At 43.0% G+C, this 23,158-nt stretch overlaps 1 protein-coding gene across 2 annotated transcripts in view; it reads right to left on the bottom strand.

The window, feature by feature from the left end:
• The window catches only part of ktn1 (kinectin 1), a 33,664-nt gene that overhangs the window by 6,000 nt on the left and 4,506 nt on the right, over positions 1-23,158 (bottom strand). The window contains exons 2-24 of one of the 2 annotated variants that reach the window (XM_042325388.1): positions 10,047-10,663; positions 9,634-9,789; positions 9,325-9,429; positions 8,913-9,148; positions 8,614-8,745; positions 8,338-8,444; positions 8,040-8,184; positions 7,532-7,628; positions 7,230-7,408; positions 6,866-6,934; positions 5,224-5,261; positions 4,992-5,082; positions 4,537-4,605; positions 4,398-4,435; positions 4,178-4,268; positions 3,990-4,058; positions 3,841-3,878; positions 3,639-3,729; positions 3,386-3,483; positions 3,179-3,278; positions 3,036-3,076; positions 2,826-2,916; positions 1,622-1,708 (exon numbers count right to left, since the gene is read on the bottom strand). In XM_042325388.1, the coding sequence (XP_042181322.1) occupies positions 1,622-1,708; positions 2,826-2,916; positions 3,036-3,076; positions 3,179-3,278; positions 3,386-3,483; positions 3,639-3,729; positions 3,841-3,878; positions 3,990-4,058; positions 4,178-4,268; positions 4,398-4,435; positions 4,537-4,605; positions 4,992-5,082; positions 5,224-5,261; positions 6,866-6,934; positions 7,230-7,408; positions 7,532-7,628; positions 8,040-8,184; positions 8,338-8,444; positions 8,614-8,745; positions 8,913-9,148; positions 9,325-9,429; positions 9,634-9,789; positions 10,047-10,662 (2,784 nt within the window). In that variant the 5' untranslated portion in view covers position 10,663. The remainder of the gene's footprint in view (positions 1-1,621; positions 1,709-2,825; positions 2,917-3,035; positions 3,077-3,178; positions 3,279-3,385; positions 3,484-3,638; positions 3,730-3,840; positions 3,879-3,989; positions 4,059-4,177; positions 4,269-4,397; positions 4,436-4,536; positions 4,606-4,991; positions 5,083-5,223; positions 5,262-6,865; positions 6,935-7,229; positions 7,409-7,531; positions 7,629-8,039; positions 8,185-8,337; positions 8,445-8,613; positions 8,746-8,912; positions 9,149-9,324; positions 9,430-9,633; positions 9,790-10,046; positions 10,664-23,158) is intronic. The other variant, XM_042325389.1, reaches the window with a different exon arrangement.

The following is a 23,158-nucleotide window of genomic DNA, read 5'->3' as shown; positions in this document are numbered from 1 at the left end:
CTTCAGCATGACAACGCACGGCCACATATCGCAAGGGTCTGTACACCATTCCTGGAAGCTGAAAATGTCCCACTTTTTCCATGGCCTGCATACTCACCAGGCATGTCACCCATTGAGCAGGTTTGGGATGCTCTGGATCGACCTGTAAGACAGTGTGTTCCAGTTCCCGCCAATATCCAGCAACTTCGACCCAGTAGGACAACATTCCACAGGCCACAATCAACAGCCTGATCAACTCTATGCAAAAGGAGATGTGTCGCACTGCATGAGGCAAATGGTGGTCACACCAGATACTGACTGGTTCTGATCCACACACCTACTTTTTTTTTTTAAGATACAGCATGTGACCAATCTGTATTCCCATTCTCATATGAAATCCATAGATTAGAGCCTCATTTATTTATTTCAATTGGTGTAAAGTACTTAAGTAAAAATACTTTAAAGTACATTTTTTGTGGATCTGTACTTCATATTTGACAACTTTTACTTTACTACATTCCTAAATAAAAGGATGCAATTTTTACACCATACATTTTCCCTGGTCCAATTCACACACTTATCAAGAGAACGTCCCTGGTCATCCCCACTGTCTCTGATCTGGCAGAGTCACTAAACACACATGCTTTGTTTGTAAATGTGTTGGAGTGTACCCGTGGCTATCCGTAAATAAAATACAAAAATAAAATTGTGCCTACTGGTTTGCTTAATTGAAGGAGCTTGAAATGATTCATACTTAAGTATATTTTACACAAGTAGTATGTACTGGGTGACTTTCACTTTTACTTGAGCCATTTTCTATGAAGGTATCTTTACTTTAACTCAAGTATGACAATTGGGTACTTTTTCCACCACTGCCGATTTAAAATTGTGACATGCTGCGTTTATATTTTTGTTCAGTATATAGGTCAATGCAGTAAGGTGGTGGCGTACACAAACTGAAAGATTTCTGTATGTTGATCAATGGTATCACTGTTATTTTAGCATGTTTTCAAAAATGATTTTACACAAAATAATGATGTTGACACTTTGCACATAATCTGGACATCATTTTCTAAACGGCAATTCTGCAGGATCAAATTTCTTGGAATAGAATTTCACTAGCGGCTGATGGCTGTATTGATGTCAGTGTATACACATCACAAAGCATAATGGAACACATGCAGAATTGGGGAAAGGAAATGAGAGAAGCACATGGCAGGAAGTGAGAGGAGCATCACAAAGATCATGGATCACAAACTCATTATGACCATCCCGCTACATGAAATCTGGAGTCAGTCACTGCACACTCACTTTCAATTCACAGTTTTACTTTGCACTGGAATTTATGTAGTTATACAACTGTATAAGTAAAGCAGATTCTAGCGCAGAATAGCAAGCAGAACTCAAGAACAGCCGTGGTAAAGTGCATAAAGTTCATTAGTCTTCCTGATATTCCTGAGAGAGGAATAGCTAATGGAGACAATTATTCAGGGCCAGAGTGCAGAAAGAGGGGAGAAATCAGTATGCAGCAGCATATGTATGAATCATGGAGTAATCTCACTGGTCGAGTATGGCAATAGCTGTTTGGGGTTGAATCAAGTTTTCAATCTAGAGTGAAGCAGACTGGAAGCAGCGTCCGAACCTTGAGGGCTTTGCCAAGTTTCCCCTGAAGCATGGACTCGGTGGCTGCCAGAGCCTCCATAGCGCTCCAGTTTTTCACCCAAAGCTCCTGGTCAGTTTCAAAAGAGATACGACTTTCAGTTCAGCCTCAGGGAAAAGTATGCAGTGACCAACACAAACAATTCATATAGGGACGAACAGAGAACCATTAGCTAATACTATTTTCTACTCTCCTTTTCTGTACAGCTGTCCTATCCTGTTTCTGAGTGTAGGTTTAAAAGAAAATCCTCACTGCACTTTACCTGTAAACCAGTCTAAGGGTCAAGCGCAGCTTAACATGTGCTGCCCATCTAACGATTGAGTCTTTGAAAGGATCGGCCACTAAATTGTATCGGCAAAAACAAACAGTTAGTCACTTAGTAGAGGTCTTTGGGATAGACACTGAAAGAATCTGAAGGAGAGCTGCAGCTCACTGCCAAAAGTCAAATGTACCTAGATAGAAAAAGCCAAATCACGTTATACAGAGCTAGTCAACAAGGTAGCTCTCAGTCTCTGTAAAACAAGGCTGTTGTTATACTGTGGACACAGAAATAGGGACTCCTTGTAAACATGGCCATGAACAGAGCAGAGTAGACTGACAGCCCTTAACTATGCTGTTTGATTGTAGAAAGCCTTAGCCAACATAAGCATGGAATTTCAAATTAACAGGACTAAAATGTAAATGGTAGAGAAATTACTGACTTGAATAATTTCAAGTAGCTTAATTAATTTCATTCATAGTCTGCGACAAAATGCAATTTATCCACTTGGGAAAATGAGTAGAGTGAGATTATTAATTTGAAGCAGAGGTGCACAGGACTGCAGATGAATGGGTAGAGTGACATCACTGAGGGGTGTGGTTTAGGGCAGTGGTTCTCAAACCTCTCAGGGACCCCCCAGACATGTCACAATTTTGTTGTAGCCCTTTTCTAACTCATCCGATTCACCTAGTCAAGGTCTTGATAATTAGATGACAAGTTGAATCAGGTGTGTTAGCTCCAGAATAGTTTAAATAAATAGAACGGCTGGGGGGTCCCCGAGGAAGGGTTTGAGAACCCCTGGTTTAACAGATTATTTACAGGATGAGGTCTGCAGATGTATGTCAGGGCTAGACTGGAGAGGTAGGTAGTGTGGGTGTGGGCTGGGGAAGCAGCAGGACAGTCTGCAGCACAGGACGGGACACCTACGTTGTTCTTGCTCCTGTGAAGCTCCAGGGACTCCCTCAGCTTTGCCAGCTCTCCCTGGAGATCAGACACCTGCTTCTCCTTCTCTGCCAACCTGGAGGACAGAACACCACCACACATACATTACCAAGCATAACGCTGCTGGATAGCCCCATGCCAAGGGACACCTACTGTATACTGAAGGGAATTCTGTGAAGTATTGCTGTTACTCACGCTGTCAGCAGTTCCGGGCTTGGGGCTTCTGTGTGGGTCAGCTAGAACAAGAAAAAAAGTAAATTACTTATCTTATTATTTTTCACCCTCTCCTATTCAGCCAATACAGATGACCGATGAACTGTTTCCACCTCTTCGCTCACCTGTTGCTGCTGTAGCTCCTGCACCTTGTCGCTCACCTCCTTGGCCCTCGCCTCCAACTCACTCTGTAGGGTCTGGATCTCCTGGTCCTTAGCAGCAAGCCTGCAACAGAGTGTGTGTCAGTCTAATTTCTCAGGGTATAATGCAGTAGTCGAGTAGGAAAGAGTAGAACAGTAGGCTTAAGGATAGTACAGTAGGCTTATGCTTACTGTGTCTGTAGTTCTAGGAGCTGGTTTCTGGCACTGGTGGTGTCCTCCGTCTCCTTCTGTCTCAGCTGCTCCAGCCCCACCACCTGCTGCTCCAGAGACTGCAGGGACAACAAACACAGGGTCACACCAAACACCCAGCAGGGAGACACAGCACAGTCTAGAACCAAAACAGTAACATTGGGAAAAGTCTAAACACATGCCAATAAAGCACTTAACTTGAATTTTGAGAGAGAGAGAGACTATGAACACACACCTCAATGGTCATCCCATTGCTAGAGTCACTCTCCTGTGCTGCCTGTAGGCTCTCCTCCATTGACTTAATCTGCTCATCTTTCTCTTGGATCCTTGAAACACAGAACAACAAAACTTAGCGAACACAGAACAAATTGACCATGAATATGGCAAGCTGTTTCATAGCAGTTGCTAAGGGAAAAGTGGTATTTTCATTGACTTACTTGCTCTGTAGTGCATCCACTATCGAATCGGACAATGTCTGAGAGTAGGAAAAGACAAGAGGGAGAATCAATGAGGGAACGGAGTTGAGACTATCAAAATAAAAAGAGACAGTAGATCCGTGTGGGGGGAAAAAGTGTGCATAACATACCTGTTCAGAAGTCTGAAGCTTTAAAACCTCTATCTCTTGTTTCAGAACCTCCTTCTCTTCTCTTACAGTCTGACAGAGAAAGCAATTTGATTTCAAACACTTCATCATCATTTTTGTTTACAAAATGCACGATCAAAACGGTGTTTATCTGGTGGGAATGATCAAGCTCATTCCTGAACCCTGCTCACCTTCAATTCCTCCTCCTTATTGGCCACCTCAATCAGCCCCATCTTCAGCAGGTCCTCCACAGTCTTGATGTTCTCCTCCCGCTCTTGGAAACTGTGTGTGTGTGTGTGTGTGTGCATGCGTGTGGGGGGGGGTCAACAACACAAAGACAGTGAGACACGGTCAATGTGAAGTAGAGCATTGTTTTCTGGTGTGGTCGTAATGCTCTCCGTTCTCACATACCTCCTCTGGAACTGATCCAAGGTCAGCTGAGATGCAGTCTAGATGGGGAGAGAGGGTGTGTCAGAGTTATACATACTGAGGAACTGGGAGATCACAGCAGGAGTTCCATCTAAGAAAACAGGCATGTTTCACTTCTGACCTGTTCAGAAATCTGAGCCTGCAGATTCTGGAGCTCTACCTTCAGCGACATGTTCTCATTGTGCATGGCCTGTGGAGGAGAGAGGAGGGTGAGGGCAGGAAGCCCAGATTCAACAACATTCATCTCACACAAAGGAGATATCACTATTCATTTGACAGTGTGCATGTAGGTCTACAGTAGTTTGATAATATCTTTATCCTAATGATCATTTTCAGCTAATTTACTTTGTTTTAATGAACAAAGGCAGCCCAGAGGGCTTATCATAGTTCTGTTTTATAACTGTACTAGCTACTATGCTTCACAAAGAAATAACTTCCATGTATAGTAAGCCCACAAATCAATCCAATGTACTGTGAGCAGCATTCCTACAGCTCAACACATTCCATCCGGTTAACAGACCGTATTTTACAGAGCTGGTGTAATAATGGGGGTTTAGACAGTATTACTGTAGGTACCTGCATGTTAGTTTCCCTGCTGGCACCACTGCTCCTCTCACCATTCAGGGAGTCCTCCAGACTCTTCCTCTGCAGCTCCTTCTCAGCCAGCCTGGACACAACCACACAGGGCAAGAGTCAGCAACACAACCCATATGACAGGGACAAGAGTCAGAGAGGACATTATAAGGAACAGACGGACATTCAAGGATCAGGCTACACAGATGTGCAAGTGGGCTGGGGAAACACTTACAGCTTCTGTAGCTCCTCAAAGTGGGATACAGTAGTGGCCTGAAAGAGAAGAGAAGACAGTGGTCACAACACACTCACATATACAGTACCAGTCAAAAAGGGTTAGACACACCTACTCATTCAAGGGTTTTTCTTGATCTTTTACTATTTTCTACATTGTAGAATAATAGTAAAGACATCAAATGATGAAATAACACATATGGAATCATGTAGTAACCAAAAAAGTTAAATAAATCCAAATATATTTTATATTTGGGATTCTTCAAAGTAGCCACCCTTTGCCTTGATGACAGCCTTGCACACTCTTGGCATTCTCTCAACCAGCTACATGAGGTAGTCACCTGGAATGTATTTCAATTAACAGGTGTGCCTTAAATAGTGGAATTACTTTCCTTCTTAATGCGTTTGAGCCAATCAAATGTGTTGTGACAAGGTAGGGGTGGTATACAGAAGATAGCCCTATTTGGTAAAAGACCAAGTCCATATTATGGCAAGAACAGCTCAAATAAGCAAAGAGAAACGACAGTCCATCATTACTTTAAGAGATGAAGTTCAGTCAATCTGGAAAATTTCAAGAACTTTGAACGTTTCTTCAAGTGCAGTCACAAAAACCATCAAGCGCTATGATGAAACTGGCCCTCATGAGGAACACCACAAGAAAGGAAGACCCAGTTACCTCTGCTGCAGAGGATAAGTTCATCAGAGTTAACTGCACCTGATTGCAGCCCAAACAAATGCTTCAGAGAGTTCAAGTAACAGACAGTCTCCTCTGAATAGTTGATGTTGAGTGAATCAGGCTTCCATGGTCAAATTGCTGCAAAGAAACCACTACTAAAAGGACACCAATAAGAAAGAGAGACTGGCTTGGGCCACGAAACACAATCAATGTCCAAATGTGAGATTTTTGGTTACAACTGCTGTGTCTTTGTGAGACGCAGAGTAGGTGAACGGGTGATCTCCGCATGTGTGGTTCCCACCGAGAAGTATGGAGGAGGTGTGATGTAGGGTGCTTTGCTGGTGACACTGTTGGGGATTTATTTAGAATTCAAGGCACACTTACCCAGCATGGCTACCACAGTATTCTGCAGTGATATGCCATCCCATCTGGTTTGAGTTTAGTGGGACTATAATTTGTTTTTCAACAGGACAATTACCCAAAACACACCTCCAGGCTGTGTAAGGGCTATTTGACCAAGAAGGAGAGTGATGGAGTTCTGCATCAGATGACCTGGCCTCCACAATCACCTGACCTCAACCCAAATGAGATGGTTTGGGATGAGTTGGACTGCAGAGTGAAGGAAAAGCAGCCAACAAGTGCTCAGCATATGTGGGAACTACTTCAAGACTGTTGGAAATGCATTCCTCATGAAGCTGGTTGAGAGAATGCCAAGAGTGTGCAAAGCTGTCATCAAGGCAAAGGGTGGCTACTTTGAAGAATCTCAAATATATTTTAACTTTTTTAGTTACTACATGATTCCATTTGTGTTATTTCATACTTCTGACATCGTCACCATTATTCTACAATGTAGAAAATAGTAAAAATAAAGAAAAACCCTTGAATGAGTAGGTGTGTCCAAACTTTGACTGGTACTGTACATATAAACATATGAACTCTTGTTGATGAACTAAAGGGTGAAACATACCTGTGCGCTCAACTGGTTCTGCAGAGTCTCAATCTGGGTCTGAAGGCCACTGTTTTCCCTCAGGAGATCCTGTCAGGATTAAAAGGATGTTGAGTACATACCAGCATATGAAAAATATAAATACAAAAATACTTCAAATATTTGGCCCATCTCAGTCTCTCAACTAAAACTGTTCCCCTTTAACTACTTCTCTCCCTCATTTCCCGAATGGTCTGAATGTGAAGTCCTGTTTATACCTGGCACAATAACTATAACTTCCAAGTTTAACTGTCAACCACTGGTGAATGTAAACACTAGGGAATGTGTTGTTATAGTTATACACATCACATCTGTTATTACAACAATTAGGGCTGTGTTCCCCTACCTGGACCTGCGCTGAGTTGTCAGCCAGGCTGTGCTGGGACACCTCCAGCAGCTGCATCACCTTCTGCTCCACCTGGTCCTTGGACACTATGGTGTCGGTCAGGCTGCTGTGCAGCGTCTGGATCTCCTTGTTCTTATTGCTCATTTCGGTCTCCACCGCCAGCAGCTGGCTCTGCAGCTCTGAGAGAGGAGACACCAGACCCAGTCATATCACCTTCGTCACATGTAACATTTGTTACATATTGGCAATGAGTCGTGCATTAGTTTGCGTTTCAGAGGTCTGTTTATAGAATCTCTGAGCACCTTCTTTAGCAGCATGAAGTTTCTCCCTCTCTGCGTTGACATTGTGGAGGTAGTTCTGGAGCTCGTCCCAGCGGCGCTTAGCTTCCTGAAGTTGAGCCTGGTGATCACAGGACAACACTTGGCACTTTAACAGTGAACATACACTGACAACCTCTCAGAATCCATCTCACTGTACTGTGGTTATGAACACAGGAAAGGCCGACCTGGGTGTCTGTTGCAGGGAAGCAGTGTTCATACTGAGCTCAAAGCCTCAAACAGACCCACTTCCTGAGCTAACACAATCCTCCACTTCCCTGTTCTATTACACATCCCCCCCTTAGGAAGGGCGGACACAGGCCCTCCCATGGTTACAGTGAGAAACCCGAAACAGTCCAGTCCAGGTCTGACCACGAAGGAGAGATTCCTTTGTGTTTAATCTCTGAGGCAGCCGAGTGAACTATGGGCTGAATAAATAACTAAATTAGATGACCGTGTGAGTCATTTGCCCCTCCCCTGACAAACCACATACCTCCAGCTGAGACACATTCTGCTTGTAGTTGACCTCCAGCGACTTCCTCTGGTGCTCCTCCTGCTGCAGCTTGTTGTTGTTCTCCGTCAGCTCTTTCATCAGACCAGAGTACTCAGAGCGCAGCTGGTTCAGCTCCGACGACTGCCTGCCATGCACACCACAACCACTATTATAACCCACACACTCATCCATGCCGTGCCTCAAAGGCAACTAGTATTCTTACAGTGCAATACAATACCTATCAAAGAACTTAACATCTTTATAATCTAGAAAAAGATGGCTGGGAGGTGGCACTCACTTGCTCTCCATCTGGTTGGTGGCAGAGCTGACTGCATCTCTCAGGATGCCGTTCTCCTGCTGCAGCCTGGCAATCTGACCCTCCAGCTGCTCCCTCAGCTTCTGGAACTACACAACATTGGGAGTCAGTACGACCAAACATACAGTATCATACAGAAACACTCGTCTATACTGCCTCAGGACTGATGTTGGAGTATAAAGCATGACAGTAAAAAGTGACGGTAGTTGAGGTTTGGCCTGTTTAAGTAAAGGTATCAGTGTGGTGGATGGTGGTCACCTTCATCTGTATGCCCTGGAGCTCTCCCTGGGATTTAGCCTGCATGACATTCAGCTCCTTCTCCAGCGCCCCACGCTGGTCCCTCAGAACAGCCTCCGCCCTCACAGTCTTCTGCTTCTCCTGCTGCAGCTCCTAACAGCAGACAGGGCAGAAATGGCAGTGGATCAGTACTGGAATGAAATGCCACTAAGCCACTGCCAGATTCCACAGGTAATAAACCAGTGATGTAGTCAATGGATATATATTTTGGTACCGGTATGGTCGGGTTAAGGTCATCTTATGAGTATGTATAGGTGCACCTTGCTGAGCTGCTGGACCTTGTCCTTGGCGATGGAGGCCTCCTCCTGCAGAGTGGTGAGGAGCCTCTCTCTCTCCAGGGATGAGGGGTCAGCCTTAGCTGCAGACTTCTGCCAAGCATCCAGGGCAGACGGGTTCTTCTCTTTAAGCACAGTGACCACACTGACAGCCTCTGCCTGTGACAGGGCCAGACTTCCCAGGCCCAAAAGCAGCTCCTTCAGCTTCACCTCAGAGTTCTCTACAAATACACCACACATAAAGGCATAGGATGAACTATGATGTGTTATACAAGTGTTGCATGGCAGCGGAGTGGAATAGAATGATGCAGTTTAAATAGATTTATCAAATGTAATTGTTTATATGTCAGGTTTAAACATGATATAGTAGCTATATATTGGAGTGTAGGTTTCTCACCTTTATCCATCTCATTCTTCTGTTTCTTGACACTTCCCTTGGAGGGCGCATCACCATGGTGGTTAGCAGGACCTGCAGAGTCAGGCTGGATATCATCCACTTGGGCTGAGGGATACCGAAACACATTGTCATATTTGGGGCCAGACAAGACACACAAATTGAGAGTGGGCCCAAGGATTTCATAAATATAAATATTTTTAAAAAGGCAGAGTACGATTTTTTTGCTTTCTGCTAGTAGCTTCGAACAATGTCTGAACCTGCTCTGTCTTTGATTGACCTGCAGTATCAGTAGATCTACATCCTCCTTACCATGCTCAGTCTTCTGCTTCTTAGCAGAGTTCTTCTTCTTGCTACTGGTTGAGGTGGCTGTGGGGGCTGCTCCATCCTGGGCTTTGGTTTCCACCGGCACAGGAACCTCCTTTTTGACTGGAGCTGGAGCTTTATCCACCTTAATCTCTTCTTCCACTAGACAGGAACCAACACGAGGACAATAAGGCTTTAGAGATGGAGGAAAAGAGGATGCCATTATGATGGCCTTGTGATCCATTTGTGTAGAAGGTCCTGCTCACTACTCATACTGGGCTTTAAATAATCTGATTTGATTCGGGAGGACACTAACAAGTGGCCTCGGGGAAGGCGCTAGCCCCGTCTGCAGACACAGGCAAGCACATAGTGAACCACATCCTCTTATCCTATGAAAGTCACCCTGGCCTTCTACTCACCAGCCTCTGTCTTCTGCTTCTTCTTCTTCTTGCCAGAGGACTGGGGGGGGGTCTGAGCCTGGGCTGGGGGCTGAGGGTCAGGCTGGGGTATGGGGGGACTGGGTTTAGCCACTGGGGCAGGGGGCTCTGCTTTGTGGCCAGCTTGCTTGGAGCCATTCACCGAAGGCATCTCAGCAGGAGGAGCAGCTGCAGCGGCAGCTGCCTTTGCGGCTTTCTTCTCCTTCTTCCTCTCCCTCACCCCTGCAGGGGCCTCGGCTGGCACTGCCACAGGGGCAGAAACAGGGGTGGGTGGAGCCACAGGGACAGGCTCCTCCTCCTCCTCCTCCGCAGTGGAGCTGCTCACAGCATCAGCCACGTCAAAGTCCCGCAGGTCTTCCTCAGACTCTCCTCCTTCCCCTCTACTACTGCTCTCTTTCTTCTTGCTCTTTTTCTTATCGTTCTTCTTGCGGGTTTCTGGTTTGGAGGGTGGCAGCTTGATGTCTCGTTTCTGCCTGGCCAGCACCTCGTCATAGGAGGTCTCCTTCATGAAGAGCCAGAAGAAGAGGAAGATGAGGGCGATGACCAGGGAGGGTGCCAGGATCACCAGGTACTGAGAGTCATAGATGTCCAGCGCCATTCTGAAGAGAGAGCAAGAATAAGTCTTTGGTATCATGCACGTCATATGCACATAACCAACTTTCAACATAGCCAAGAAATCAAATAAATACAAATGGTGCATAGCTGCAAATATTGAATAGCTGATCAGTTCATGCCCAAATGTCCTATATCGCTTTGTTGACACATATTTTAGATTTTAAAAAGTTGGATCAATTCCAAACCTCAAGGCCAGCCAGACACTGGCACAGCCCCATCCCATGCCAGAGCAGCCCAGTGAAAGGGAAATGGGCTAACGTGAAATGGGGCGGATGGTAGTCTCTAGGTTAGAGCACTGGGGCCAGTAACCGAAAGGTCGCTGGTTTGAATACTGGACCCGACGAGGTGAAAAATCTGTTACCCTGCCCTTGAGCAAGGCACTTAACCTAGTTCCGGGAGCGCTGTACAATGGTGACCCCACTCCCTGCGGGTGTCTCAATGGGAGTTGGGATAGGCGAAAACACACATTTACACACACACACACACACACACACACACACACACACACACACACACACACACACGTGTATAACAGGACATATATAATCACGCCCCAAAATTATTATTTAAACAGCTTTGGATACTTCCAGACAGCCTGATATGAATGCCAGAAGGCATTCCACCTCGCTCCCAGTGCCTCCCTGATGGTAACACGTCCTCAATACTTTATGGGTTTGATATACTACAGCAGAAAACCTAATACCTTTTCCCACACCGCATGAATTGATTTGTAATAAATATAACTCAATTACTTTTTCTAGAGGTTGTCTGCTGAATGAGAGAACCAGCCCTGTGCAGTGAGAATGTATGTGTGTGAGAGAGAGAGAGTGAGTGTACGAGGGGTGATAGTGTGTGTCCTCCCTCACTCGTCTCTGTGATATGATCCTATTAGACTACACTATCCCGGCCCACAGCCTACCTTCTTTACACACACACACACACACACACACACACACACACACACACACACACACACACACACACACACACACACACACACACACACACACACACACACACACACACACACACAGTAGCCAGCCAAATAGAAAAAGTAGCCAGCCATGTGCCCTGGGGGTTCTGCCAGGGTTATTTAAAAACTTAAATATTACATTTAGATGTAGTATTCAGACCCTTTACCCAGTACTTTGTTGAAGCACCTTTGGCAGCGATTACAGCCTTGAGTCTTCTTGGGTATGATGCTACAAGCTTGGCAAACCTGTATTTGGGGAGTTTCTCCCATTCTTCCCTGCAGATCCGCTAAAGCTCGGTCAGGTTGAATGACCCCTCCCTGCACAGCTATTTTCAGGTCTCTCCAGAGATGTTTGATCGGGTTCAAGTCCGCACTCTGGCTGGGCCACTCAAGGACATTCAGAGACTTGTCTCGATAGGCACTCCTGCGTTGTCTTTGCTGTGTGCTTAGGGTCGTTGTCCTGTTGGAAGGTGAACCTCCACCCCAGTCTGAGGTCCCGAGTGCTCCAGGCATTTCATCAAGGATCTCTATACTTTGCTCCTTTCATCTTTGCCTTGATCCTGACTAGTCTCCAAGTCCCTGCCATTGAAAAACATCCCCACAGTATGGTGCTGTGGTCCGAGTCTTTTAGGTGCCTTTTGGCAAACTCCAAGCAGGTTGCCATGTGCCCTTTACTGAGTAGTGGCTTCCATCTGGCTTCCATCAAGGCCCTTCTCCCCCGATTGCTCAGTTTGGCCAGGCAGCCAGCTCTAGGAAGTGTCTTGGTGGTTCCAAGACACTATGATCTTGGGGACCATCAACACTGCAGAAATGTATGTATGCTTCCCCAGATATGTGCCTCGACACAATCCTGTCTCGGAGCTCTATGGACAATTCCTTCGACCTCACGGCTTAATTTTTGCTCTGACATGCATTGTCAACTGTGGGACATTATATAGACAGGTGTGTGCGTTTCCAAAGCATGTCTAATCAATTGAATTTACCACAGGTGTCAAGTTGCAGAAACATCAAGGATGCTCAATGGAAACGGGATGCACCGGAGTTCAATTTCGAGTCTCATAGCAAAGGGTCTGAATACTTATGCAAATAAGGTATCAATTTTATATTTTTAATACATTTGCAAACTTCTAAAAACCTGTTTTTGCTTTGTCATTATGGGGTATTGTGAGTATTTTTATTTAATCCATTTTAGATTAAGGCTGTAACGTAACAAAATGTGAGATTATATAATCACACACTATCAGTAAAAAAAAGGCAAGTGGCATTTAAGATGAATTTATTGAAACCTAATGTCAAATGATTATATTACGGAATACAATCTTCAAAAATGCAGTACCCCCAAAGGCATAGCGTTGCTTTGTTAATTTAGAAGAAAAGCTGCTGTTATTTCCAGAGCCCTTATCACAGTCAAGACATCTATTTTATAGTAAAAAAACATGTAATATAAAAAGAGAATAAAATAGAAATGAATATTTTTCAAAAGAAAGTTGTCTGGAACAGTTCTTAAAAAGTGATCATTCAAACCGGGCTCAATTTGGCAAGTTGAAATCATTTTTTCCAGGGTTACCAACAAAAAGCTCTCTTTTCGATATACAGGCTTTCTACCTTGTTTTTAGAGGTTTCTAACAATTCCACATTGAACACTGCATGGGGATGAATTACGGCCACGACATCCGTTTGGTAAGTAGGCCTACACTTAAATATGCTCAGTCTTTATCAAACTAATGTTTTCACCTATTTTCAGTGTGGAACCTATATGTTTAGGGGGGGTTATAGCATAGGCTAACCAATTTTTTTTTTTTTTTTTTAAATACAAGTAGTTTGCAAAGTAGCCCAAGAGGAAAATAGACAGGACACACTTATTCCAAAACTGCAGCTCGTTGTTGGAACACATGTTCCTACTTCAAAATCAACCAATTTGTGATAAAACGTATCATTTTGCAAGGAATGTAGCTTGTGTATCCCATCAGTTATGCCAGCACCAAACCATCCTGCATCCCACCGCTGGCTTGCATCTGAAGCTAAGCAGGGTTGGTCTTGGTCAGTCCCTGGATGAGAGACAAGATGCTGCTGGAAGTGGTGACGGAGGGCCAGTAGGAGGCACTCTTTCCTCTGGTCTAAAAATATATATCCCAATGCCCCAGGACATTGCCTTGTGTAGGGTGTCGTCTTTCAGGTGAGACGTTAAATGGGTGTCCTGACTCTCTGTGGTCACTAAAGAGCCCATGGCACTTATCGTAAGAGTAGGGATGTTAGCCAGGACACCGGGGTTAAATTCCCAATCTGGCACTCATACCATCACAGTCACCTAATCATCCCTTCTGTAACTATTCCCCAGGTCGTTGCTGTAAATGAGAATATGTTCTCAGTCAACTTACCTGGTAAAAATAAAAGGGATTAAAAAAAAGTTAGATTTATTTATGTAGGCCTAATGGGAGCGTGTGTGTGCACTCAGCACGTGTAGGGAGCAGTCGGAACGTGAATGAGACACGGAGGAGGAAGGGAATTGAGGTAAAAAATGCAATAAAATGCTTGGCTTCTTGTTTGTTTTGCCCCACATGTACAAATGGAACACTAGAGTCCAAGCAAGCTGTCTAAGACAAAATTTCACTTGACCATTTGGGCAGCCACGAAGCACATGCTACCAAATAGTTTTACAGTATTTGAAAAAATAAAATCGCTGGTTAAAGATAGCGCATTAAACGTCTGTTCAAGTACTCGATTACTGATGCCCATCCCTAGTCTTAAAGGGATGCTTTGGGATTATGGCAATGAGGCCCTTTATCTACTTCCCCAGACTCAGATGAACTTGTGGATACCATTTTTATTTCTCTGCATGCAGTTTGTAGGAAAATGCTAACTAGTGTTAGCGCAATGTCTGGAAGTCTATGGGTATCTGCTAGCAGTCATTGCACTAACGCTAGTTAACATTGGCTCACAAAACTACCTCCAACTTCCTTCCTGCTGGACACAGAGCCATAAAAATGGTATCCACAAGTTCATCGTACTCTAGGGAAGTAGATAAAGGGCCTCATTGACAAAATCCCATAGTATCCCTTTAAGCATTCGATGTGGCACAGTGTGGAAATCATATTAAAAGTGCAGGAAATGCAGAAAATAATTGCTTGGAGTTGGATTGAACAGTATAAATGGAAAATCACTTTTAAATGTCAACTCGGCAAAAAAAGAAACGTACCTTTTTCAGATCCCTATCTTTCAAAGATTATTTGTAAAAATCAAAATAACTTCACAGATCTTCATTGTAAAGGGTTTAAACACTGTTTCCCATGCTTGTTCAATGAACCATAAACAATTAATGAAAATGCACCTGTGGAATGGTCATTAAGAAACTAACAGCTTACAGACGGTAGGCAATTAAGGTCACAGTTATGAAAACTTAGGACCCTAAAGAGGCCTTTCTACTGACTCTGAAAAACACCAAAAGAAAGATGCCCAGGGTCCCTGCTCATCTGCGTGAACATGCCTTAGGCATACTGCAAGGAGGCATGAGGACTGCAGATGTGCCCAGGGCAATAAATTGCAATGTCCGTACAGCGAGGCGCCTAAGACGACGCTACAGGGAGACAGGACGGACAGCTGATCGTCCTCGCAGTGGCAGACCACATGTAACAACACCTGCACAGGATCGGTACATCTGAACATCACACCTGCAGGACAGGTACAGGATGGCAACAACTGCCCGAGTTACACCAGGAACGCACAATCCCTCCATCAGTGCTCAGACTGTCCGTAATAGGCTGAGAGAGGCTGGACTGAGGGTTTGTAGGCCTGTTGTAAGGCAGGTCCTCACCAGACATCACCGGCAATAATGTCGCCTATGGGCCTAAACCCACCGTTGCTGGACCAGACAGGTCTGGTAAAAAAGTGCTCTTCACTGACGAGTCGCCGGTTTGTCTCACCAGGGGTGATGGTCGGATTCACGTTTATCGTTGAAGGAATGAGCGTTATACCGAGGCCTATACTCTGGAGCAGGATCGATTTGGAGGTGGAGGGTCCGTCATGGTCTGGGGCGGTGTGTCACTGCATCCTCGGACTGAGCTTGTTGTCATTGCAGGCAATCTCAACGCTGTGCGTTACAGGGAAGACATCCTCCTCCCTCATGTGGTACCCTTCCTGCAGGCTCATCCTGACAGGACCCTCCAGCATGACAATGCCACCAGCCATACTGCTCGTTCTGTGGGTGATTTCCTGCAAGACAGGAATGTCAGTGTTCTGCCATGGCCAGTGAAGAGCCCGGATCTCAATCCCATTGAGCATGTCTGGGACTTGTTGGATCGGAGGGTGAGGGCTAGGGCCATTCCCCCCCAGAAATGTCTGGGAACTTGCAGGTGCCTTGTTGGAAGAGTTGGGTAACATCTCACAGCAAGAACTGGCAAATCTGGTGCAGCCCGTGAAGAAGAGATGCACTGCAGTACTTAATGCAGCTAGATACTGACTTATTTTTTTATTTTGAACCCCCCTTTGTTCAGGGACACACTATTCCATTTCTGTTAGTCACATGTCTGTGGAACTTGTTCAGTTTGTCTCAGTTGTTGAATCTTATGTTCATACAAATATTTACACATTAAATTTGCTGAAAATAAATGCAGTTGACAGTGAGAGGACATTTCTTTTTCTGCTGAGTTTGTGTTGCCACACTAGGGTCATGAACTACCTAGAAAGCATATTTTGAAATTGTATTTTTCAAAGACAAAATACAATCAAATACCATTATTTATTCATTTTTTATTTTGTGATATAATATTTTGGCACCTAGCAAGAGGCTGTTTTGTAGCACACGTGATGGCAGAGTTTGCAAAACAAATACCCACTGGATTGATGGAAATAATCATAATATCATACTGCCAAGTATTCACAGGCTACTTTGTGTCAGTATTGTTAACTTGCTTGGTAGTGCCCTTTGCTTAGTGGTGTTGCAGACTCTGGGGCCTTTCAGAACAGGTGTATATATAAACTGAGATCATGTGACAGATCATGTGACACTTAAATCCTGCCCCCTACACTCAAGTTTCGTTTTTGGCTAAAAAAAAACGCACCCATTTGAAACGGCCTATTTCTCAGGCCCAGAAACTAGAATATGCATATAATTGTCAGATTAGGATAGAAAACACTCTAAAGTTTCCAAAACTGTCAAAATATTGTCTGTGAGTATAACAGAACTGATATTGCAGGCGAAAACCTGAGGAAAATCAAACCAGGAAGTGCTGTTGTTCATGAAAGCTCTCTGTTCCATTGGATGCCTTGCCTCCATTTAAAGGGATGTCAACCAGATTCCTTTTCCTATGGCTTCCTCAAGGTGTTCAACATAGCTTCAGGCTTTTATTTTGAAAAATGAGCGAGAAAGATAACATTGTGTCAGTGGATAGCTGGGTGTTCGCAGAGTTTTGGTTCCACAACAGAGCGGGGCAGCCATTGTCTCTCCCTCTCCTATTGAGAAAGCGACAGTCCCGGTTGATATATTATCAATTATATATTTTAAAAACAACCTGAGGATTGATTATAAAAAACGTTTGACATGTTTTTATGGACATTACGGATACTATTTGGAATTTCCGTTTGCGATGTTGTGACCGCTCGAGCCTGTGGATTTCTGAACATAACGCGCCAAACAAATGGAGGTATTTTGGATAGAAAAATTATCTTTATGGAACAAAAGGAACATTTGTGTAACTGGGAGTCTCGTGAGTGCAAACATCCGAAGAGCAAAGGTAAGCGATTTAATCTATTGCTTTTCTGACTTTCGTGACAAATCTACTTGGCTGCTAGGTGTTTGTAATATTTTGTCTACTGAGAGAGATGTTCTTACATAAACGCTTGTTATGCTTTTGCCGAAAAGCTGTATTGAAATCTGACACGCCAGGTGGATTAACAACAAGCTAAACTGTGCTTTGCTATATCGCACTTGTGATTTCATGAAAATTAAATATGTTTAGTAATGTAATTTGAATTTGGCGCGCTGCAATTCAGCGGGTGTTGATGAAAATGATCCCGCTAACGGGATGGGTGTGTCAAGAAGTTAAATTCCACCGGTGTGCAATCTAACTAATTATATGACTTCTGAAGGTAATTGGTTGCACCAGATCTTATTTAGGGGCTTCATAGCAACGGGGGTGAATACATATGCCACTTATCTGTTTTTTTTAAACAAGTAATTTTTTTCATTTCACTTCACCAATTTGGACTATTTTGTGCATGTTCATTACATGAAATCCAAATAAAATTCTATTTAAAATTACAGGTTGTAATGCAACAACTCCCGAGATTAGGCTGGTGTAACGATGTGATGTGAAATGGCTAGCTAGTTAGCGGGGTGCTCGCTAATAGCGTTTCAAACGTCACTCGCTCTGAGACTTGGAGTAGTTGTTCCCCTTGCTCTGCATGGGTAACGCTGCTTCGATGGTGGCTGTTGTCGTTGTGTTCCTGGTTTGAGCGAGCAGAGGTACAGAAGCTATACTATTACACTGGCAATACTAAAGTGCCTATAAGAACATCCAATAGTCAAAAGGTATATGAAATACAAATGGTAGAGAGAGAAATAGTCCTATAATAAACTACAACCTAAAACTTCTTACCTGGGTATATTGAAGACTCATGTTAAAAGGAACCACCAGCTTTCATATGTTCTCACTTAAGCTTTATTACATGGCACAAATTTAACTTTTACTTTCTTCTCCACCACTTTGTTTTTACATTATTTAAAATTGAACATGTTTCATTATTTATTTGAGGCTAAATTGATTTTATTGATGTATTATATTAAGTTTAAATAAGTGTTCATTCAGTATTGTTGTAATTGTCATTATTACAAATACATTTTTTTTTAAAGTCAGATTAATCGGTATCTGCTTTTTTTGTCCTCCAATAATTGGTATCGGCGTTGAAAAATCATAATTGGTCGACCCTCTAGTTGAGACTGGTGTTTTGCGGTTACTATTTAAATGAAGACGGCAATTTGAGGACTTGTGAGGCATCGGTTTCTCAAACTAGACACCCTAATGCACTTGTCCTCTTGCTCAGTTGAGCACCGGGGCCTCCCACTCTTTCTATTCTAGTTAGAGACAGTTTGCCCTGTTCTGTGAAGGGAGTAGTACACTGCGTTGTACGAGATCTTCCGTTTATTGGCAATTTCTCACATGGAATAGCCTTCATTTCTCAGAACAAGAATAGACTGACGAGTTTCAAAAGAATGTTATTTGTCTCAGGCCATTTTGAGCCTGTAATCGAACCCACAAATGCTGACGCTCCAAATACTCAACTAGTCTAAAGAAGGCCAGTTTTATTGCTTCTTTAATCAGAACAGTTTTCAGCTGTGCTTACATAAATTTCAAAAGGGTTTTCTAATGATCAGTTAGCCTTTTAAGATGATAAACTTGGATTAGCTAACAACATTCCATTGGAACATAGCAGTGATGGTTGCTGATAATTGGCCTCTGTACACCTATGTAGATATTCAATTAAAAAACTGCTGTTTCCAACTACAATAGTCCTTTACAACATTAACAATGTCTACACTGCATTTCTGATCAATGTGATGCATTTTTTATTTATTTTAAAATCACATTTCTTTCAAAAACAAGGTCATTTCTATGTGACCCCAAACTTTGAACAGTAGTGTGTGTGTGTGTGTAATATATATATATATATATATATATATATATATATATATATATATATATATATATATATATATTAAATAACAGTTCCCAAATGTGGCTAGTGAATTAAGCATGATGATGCCTTAACTTCTTACGGATCATTGGAACGCTAGTGTCTCACCTCGACAACATCCGGTGAAATTGCAGAGCGCGAAATTCAAATGACAGAAATCGTAATATTAAACATTAATGAAAATACAATTGTCATACATCATTTAAAAGCTTAACTTCTTGTTAATCCAGCCGCGTTGTGAGATTTCAAAAAGGCTTTACGGCGAAAGCACACCATGCGATTATCCGAGGACAGCGCCCGCACACAAAATCATTACAAGTTTTCCAACCAAGCAGAGGCATCGCGAAAGACAGAAATAGCGATAAAATAAATCACTTACCTTTGCAACCAGATGATCTTCAATCACAAGGGTCCCAGCTACATAACAAATGGTCCTTTTGTTCAATAAAGTCCTTCTTTATATCCAAGAAATCAGTTTCATTGGCGCGCTGGACTTTGTAATCCACCGGTTTCCCTCGTTCAAAATGCATAAAAATGAATACCTAAGTTACCAATAAACTTCTTCCAAACATATCAAACAACCCTAATATGTAAATAGTACCCTAATATGTAAATAAACGATCAAATTTAAGACAGAGAATACCGGAGACCATTACCGGAGATAAATAACCGAAGTACGCGCACTCACTGGAACACGCATCAAACACTACAGCCAAAATGGGAGCCACTTACTAAAACTACAAATTCTAGCTCATTTTTCAAAAAACGAGCCTGAAACTCTTTCTAAAAACTGTTGACATCTAGTGGAAGCCCTAGGAACTGCAATCTGGGAAGTCTTCCTTTTATGCTCCCATTGACAGCCATAGTAATCAAGGGTGAGCTGAAAAAAAACTAAATCTGGATGGATTGTCCTCTGGTTTTAGTTCTCTTATACTCAGACATTATTTTAACAGTTTTCGAAACTTTAGAGTGTTTTCTATCCAATACTACCAATTACATGCATATCCTAGCTTCTGGGCCTAAGTAACAGGCAATTTACTTTGGACACCTCATTCATCCAAATTTCTGAATACTGCTCCCTAGCCCGAAGAAGTGAAGAATGTCTCTATTCAGCTGGTGCCTAGCCGAGAACCGAAAGAGTGTGCTTGCACACTCCCTTAAAAAAAGACTGTAGCTTGGAAAATGAGAAAACAGCCGTTTGTCCATTTAGAGACGCCGTAGCCAGTCCGAATTAATCGGAGAACTCAAAAAAATAAAAACGTCATATAATTTTACATCTAACTAAGATATTTGGTACTTTATTTCTCAAAATGTGCATGAACATGAGTAGTCTCATTGAATGACAAACACTTTATTGAAGAATCCCTACTGTTCACCAATCACCGACAAATATACTCTGGCTACAGTCTTCAGCTTGCTTCTAGAAAAAGAAATGTGTTGCCCGAACAGTCAAAAAAAAATAAAAAATAAAATAAAACTTACGGAAGTCCAAAACGAACAAAAACTTCATAATATATGCACAAACTCTTCCAAACTGTTTTGGCTGGGAAGCGTGCAGATGCCTTTACCCGCCAATGACAAAATCCAACCCTGTTTGTTGTGCACGGCATTGAGGTACCACATAGTGCGGGCAGCATTTTAGCCATATACTTTTGTGCTAGCTGTCTAGTCTGTTTTATAAATGTGCAACATTGAGCATAAAAATACATTTATATAAGGAATTGGCATCTCGTTTTCATTCTGATAAATAAGGCCAGTTGATTTTAACATCTAAACATGTTATGGTGTTCAAACAGTTGGAGATGGACAGGAGGGTGTATTCATAATAATTCATAGTTCTACCTTGTTAGCAAGCGTATAGATCCAAGTTGGCTAGACTTGAAATATAAAAAAGATTAGCTGGCTACTCACTAGCAGGTGTGCTTGAGATGGTTTATGAGACCTGTTTATATTATTTTCTTCAACGCCTGCTATAATACATTTAGTCATTATTTGTGAATGTGCATTACGCATGGTTCTGGTTGAATTTGTAACAAAAAAGGGAATTTTCATAGACAGACTTGGAAGCCAGATCAGCAATTTGCACACAAAAAAATTGTTTATCAAATAAATGTGGGTTGAAGGCTTATATTCAGCTTAGGTATAAATTTAGCAAGCTCCGAATTCATTAGATCATTCACGACTGTTTGAAATGCAGTGTCTTGACCTTTAAATTGTGCAACAATGCATATTTACAGAAAAGACGTTGAGCGAGAGAGAACTATCATGAATCGACCATAGGATTTAAAAATAATAATAATAATTAAAAATCAGCTTTTTAGGCCATGTAGCCCAGCCTTAATACTACACAACAAGAATGAGGAAGTGATTCGTTGTTTGGGGCAAGTTTCTCCAAAACAAGTGAAACCACAAAAATAGAAAAAAGGTGTCCGGACCCTTCTATACCATGCCATTTACATTTAAATGCATTTTTTCTGCCAGTCTCAATCCGAAAAATCTGTAACAGAATGACTGCAATTGAAGAAATCATAGTAGTCACAAGCCACAGTTGGGTCACCTGCTACTGTCCTCCCTTCCACTGGCATACTGGTATGTTCAGCTAAACTCCTTTTTTTTCTGTCTGGTGGTCAACGCAAGAGTGTGAAAATTCTCTTTCTATTTATTTAAATTTTTATTTTACCCCTTTTTCTCCCCAATTTCATGGTATCCAATAGTTTTTTAGTAGCTACCATCTTGTCTCATCGCTACAACTCCCGTACGGGCTCGGGAGAGACGAAGGTTGAAAGTCATGCGTCCTCCGATACACAGCCCAACCAAACCCACTGCTTCTTAACACAGCGTGCATCCAACCCGGAATCCAGCCGCACCAATGTGTCGAAGGAAACACTGTGCACCTGGCAACCTTGGTTAGCGTGCACTGCGCCCGGCCCGCCACAGGAGACGCTTTTACGCGATGAGACAAGGATATCCCTGCCGGCCAAGCCCTCCCTAAACCGGACGACGCTAGGCCAATTGTGCGTCAACCCACGGACCTCCCAGTCGCGGCAGAGCCTGGGCGCGAACAAAAGGGTCTCTGGTGGCACAGCTGGCGCTGCAGTACAGCACCCTTAACCACTGCGCCACCCGGGAGGCCCTGAAATTCTCTTTCTTTCAACCAGCATCCTCACCCACTGAACACCGGACATTCATGGATGTTGAAAAGTAGTTGAAATTTGTTAAGTACGCCCTGGCCTTTATTTCAATGTCCACAGATGTAGATTTTTGGTCTGAACCAATAATAGTTCATGTTTCACAAGTTCGGACAGCATAGTACTGTGTCCAGAAGAGCAGTGGTTCTAGGACATCTGGGGGTACTTGGCCTATCCACAAGGGGTACTTGAGAAGACTTGAGAGACCATAAGCTTACGGGTAAAATGCACACGAGTGGGCTTTCTGGGCAGAGAACAATTCAGTTGGTGGTAACAGTAACTGAAAAAGGTTGAGAACCATTGCAGTAGAGCACACTAAAGTAATGTACAGTGTAATATACTGTCTTGACTATACTCTACTGCACTGTACTCTATTGAGCTGTCCAAACAGGCATATATGATTGAATAAATTGTGTTTTTGTTAAAATAGCCTGGGTGTCAAATAATACCCGAATATGCAAAGGAGGATATTGCATAATGTACCTATTCAGGACACATCATCATAAAGAGAATGACATTCATATCCATAATTACGCATTTCTGTGTAGTACAGATAAGGGACCCATTGTCATTGTTACAGGGTGTTGATCCACTCAACTTACTGTAGTTGAATAACCAAAATAGATTTA

This window comes from Oncorhynchus tshawytscha, linkage group LG08, assembly GCF_018296145.1.
Source record: "Oncorhynchus tshawytscha isolate Ot180627B linkage group LG08, Otsh_v2.0, whole genome shotgun sequence".
NCBI lineage: Eukaryota > Metazoa > Chordata > Actinopteri > Salmoniformes > Salmonidae > Oncorhynchus > Oncorhynchus tshawytscha.
This window is presented reverse-complemented; position numbering and strand designations above follow the sequence as displayed.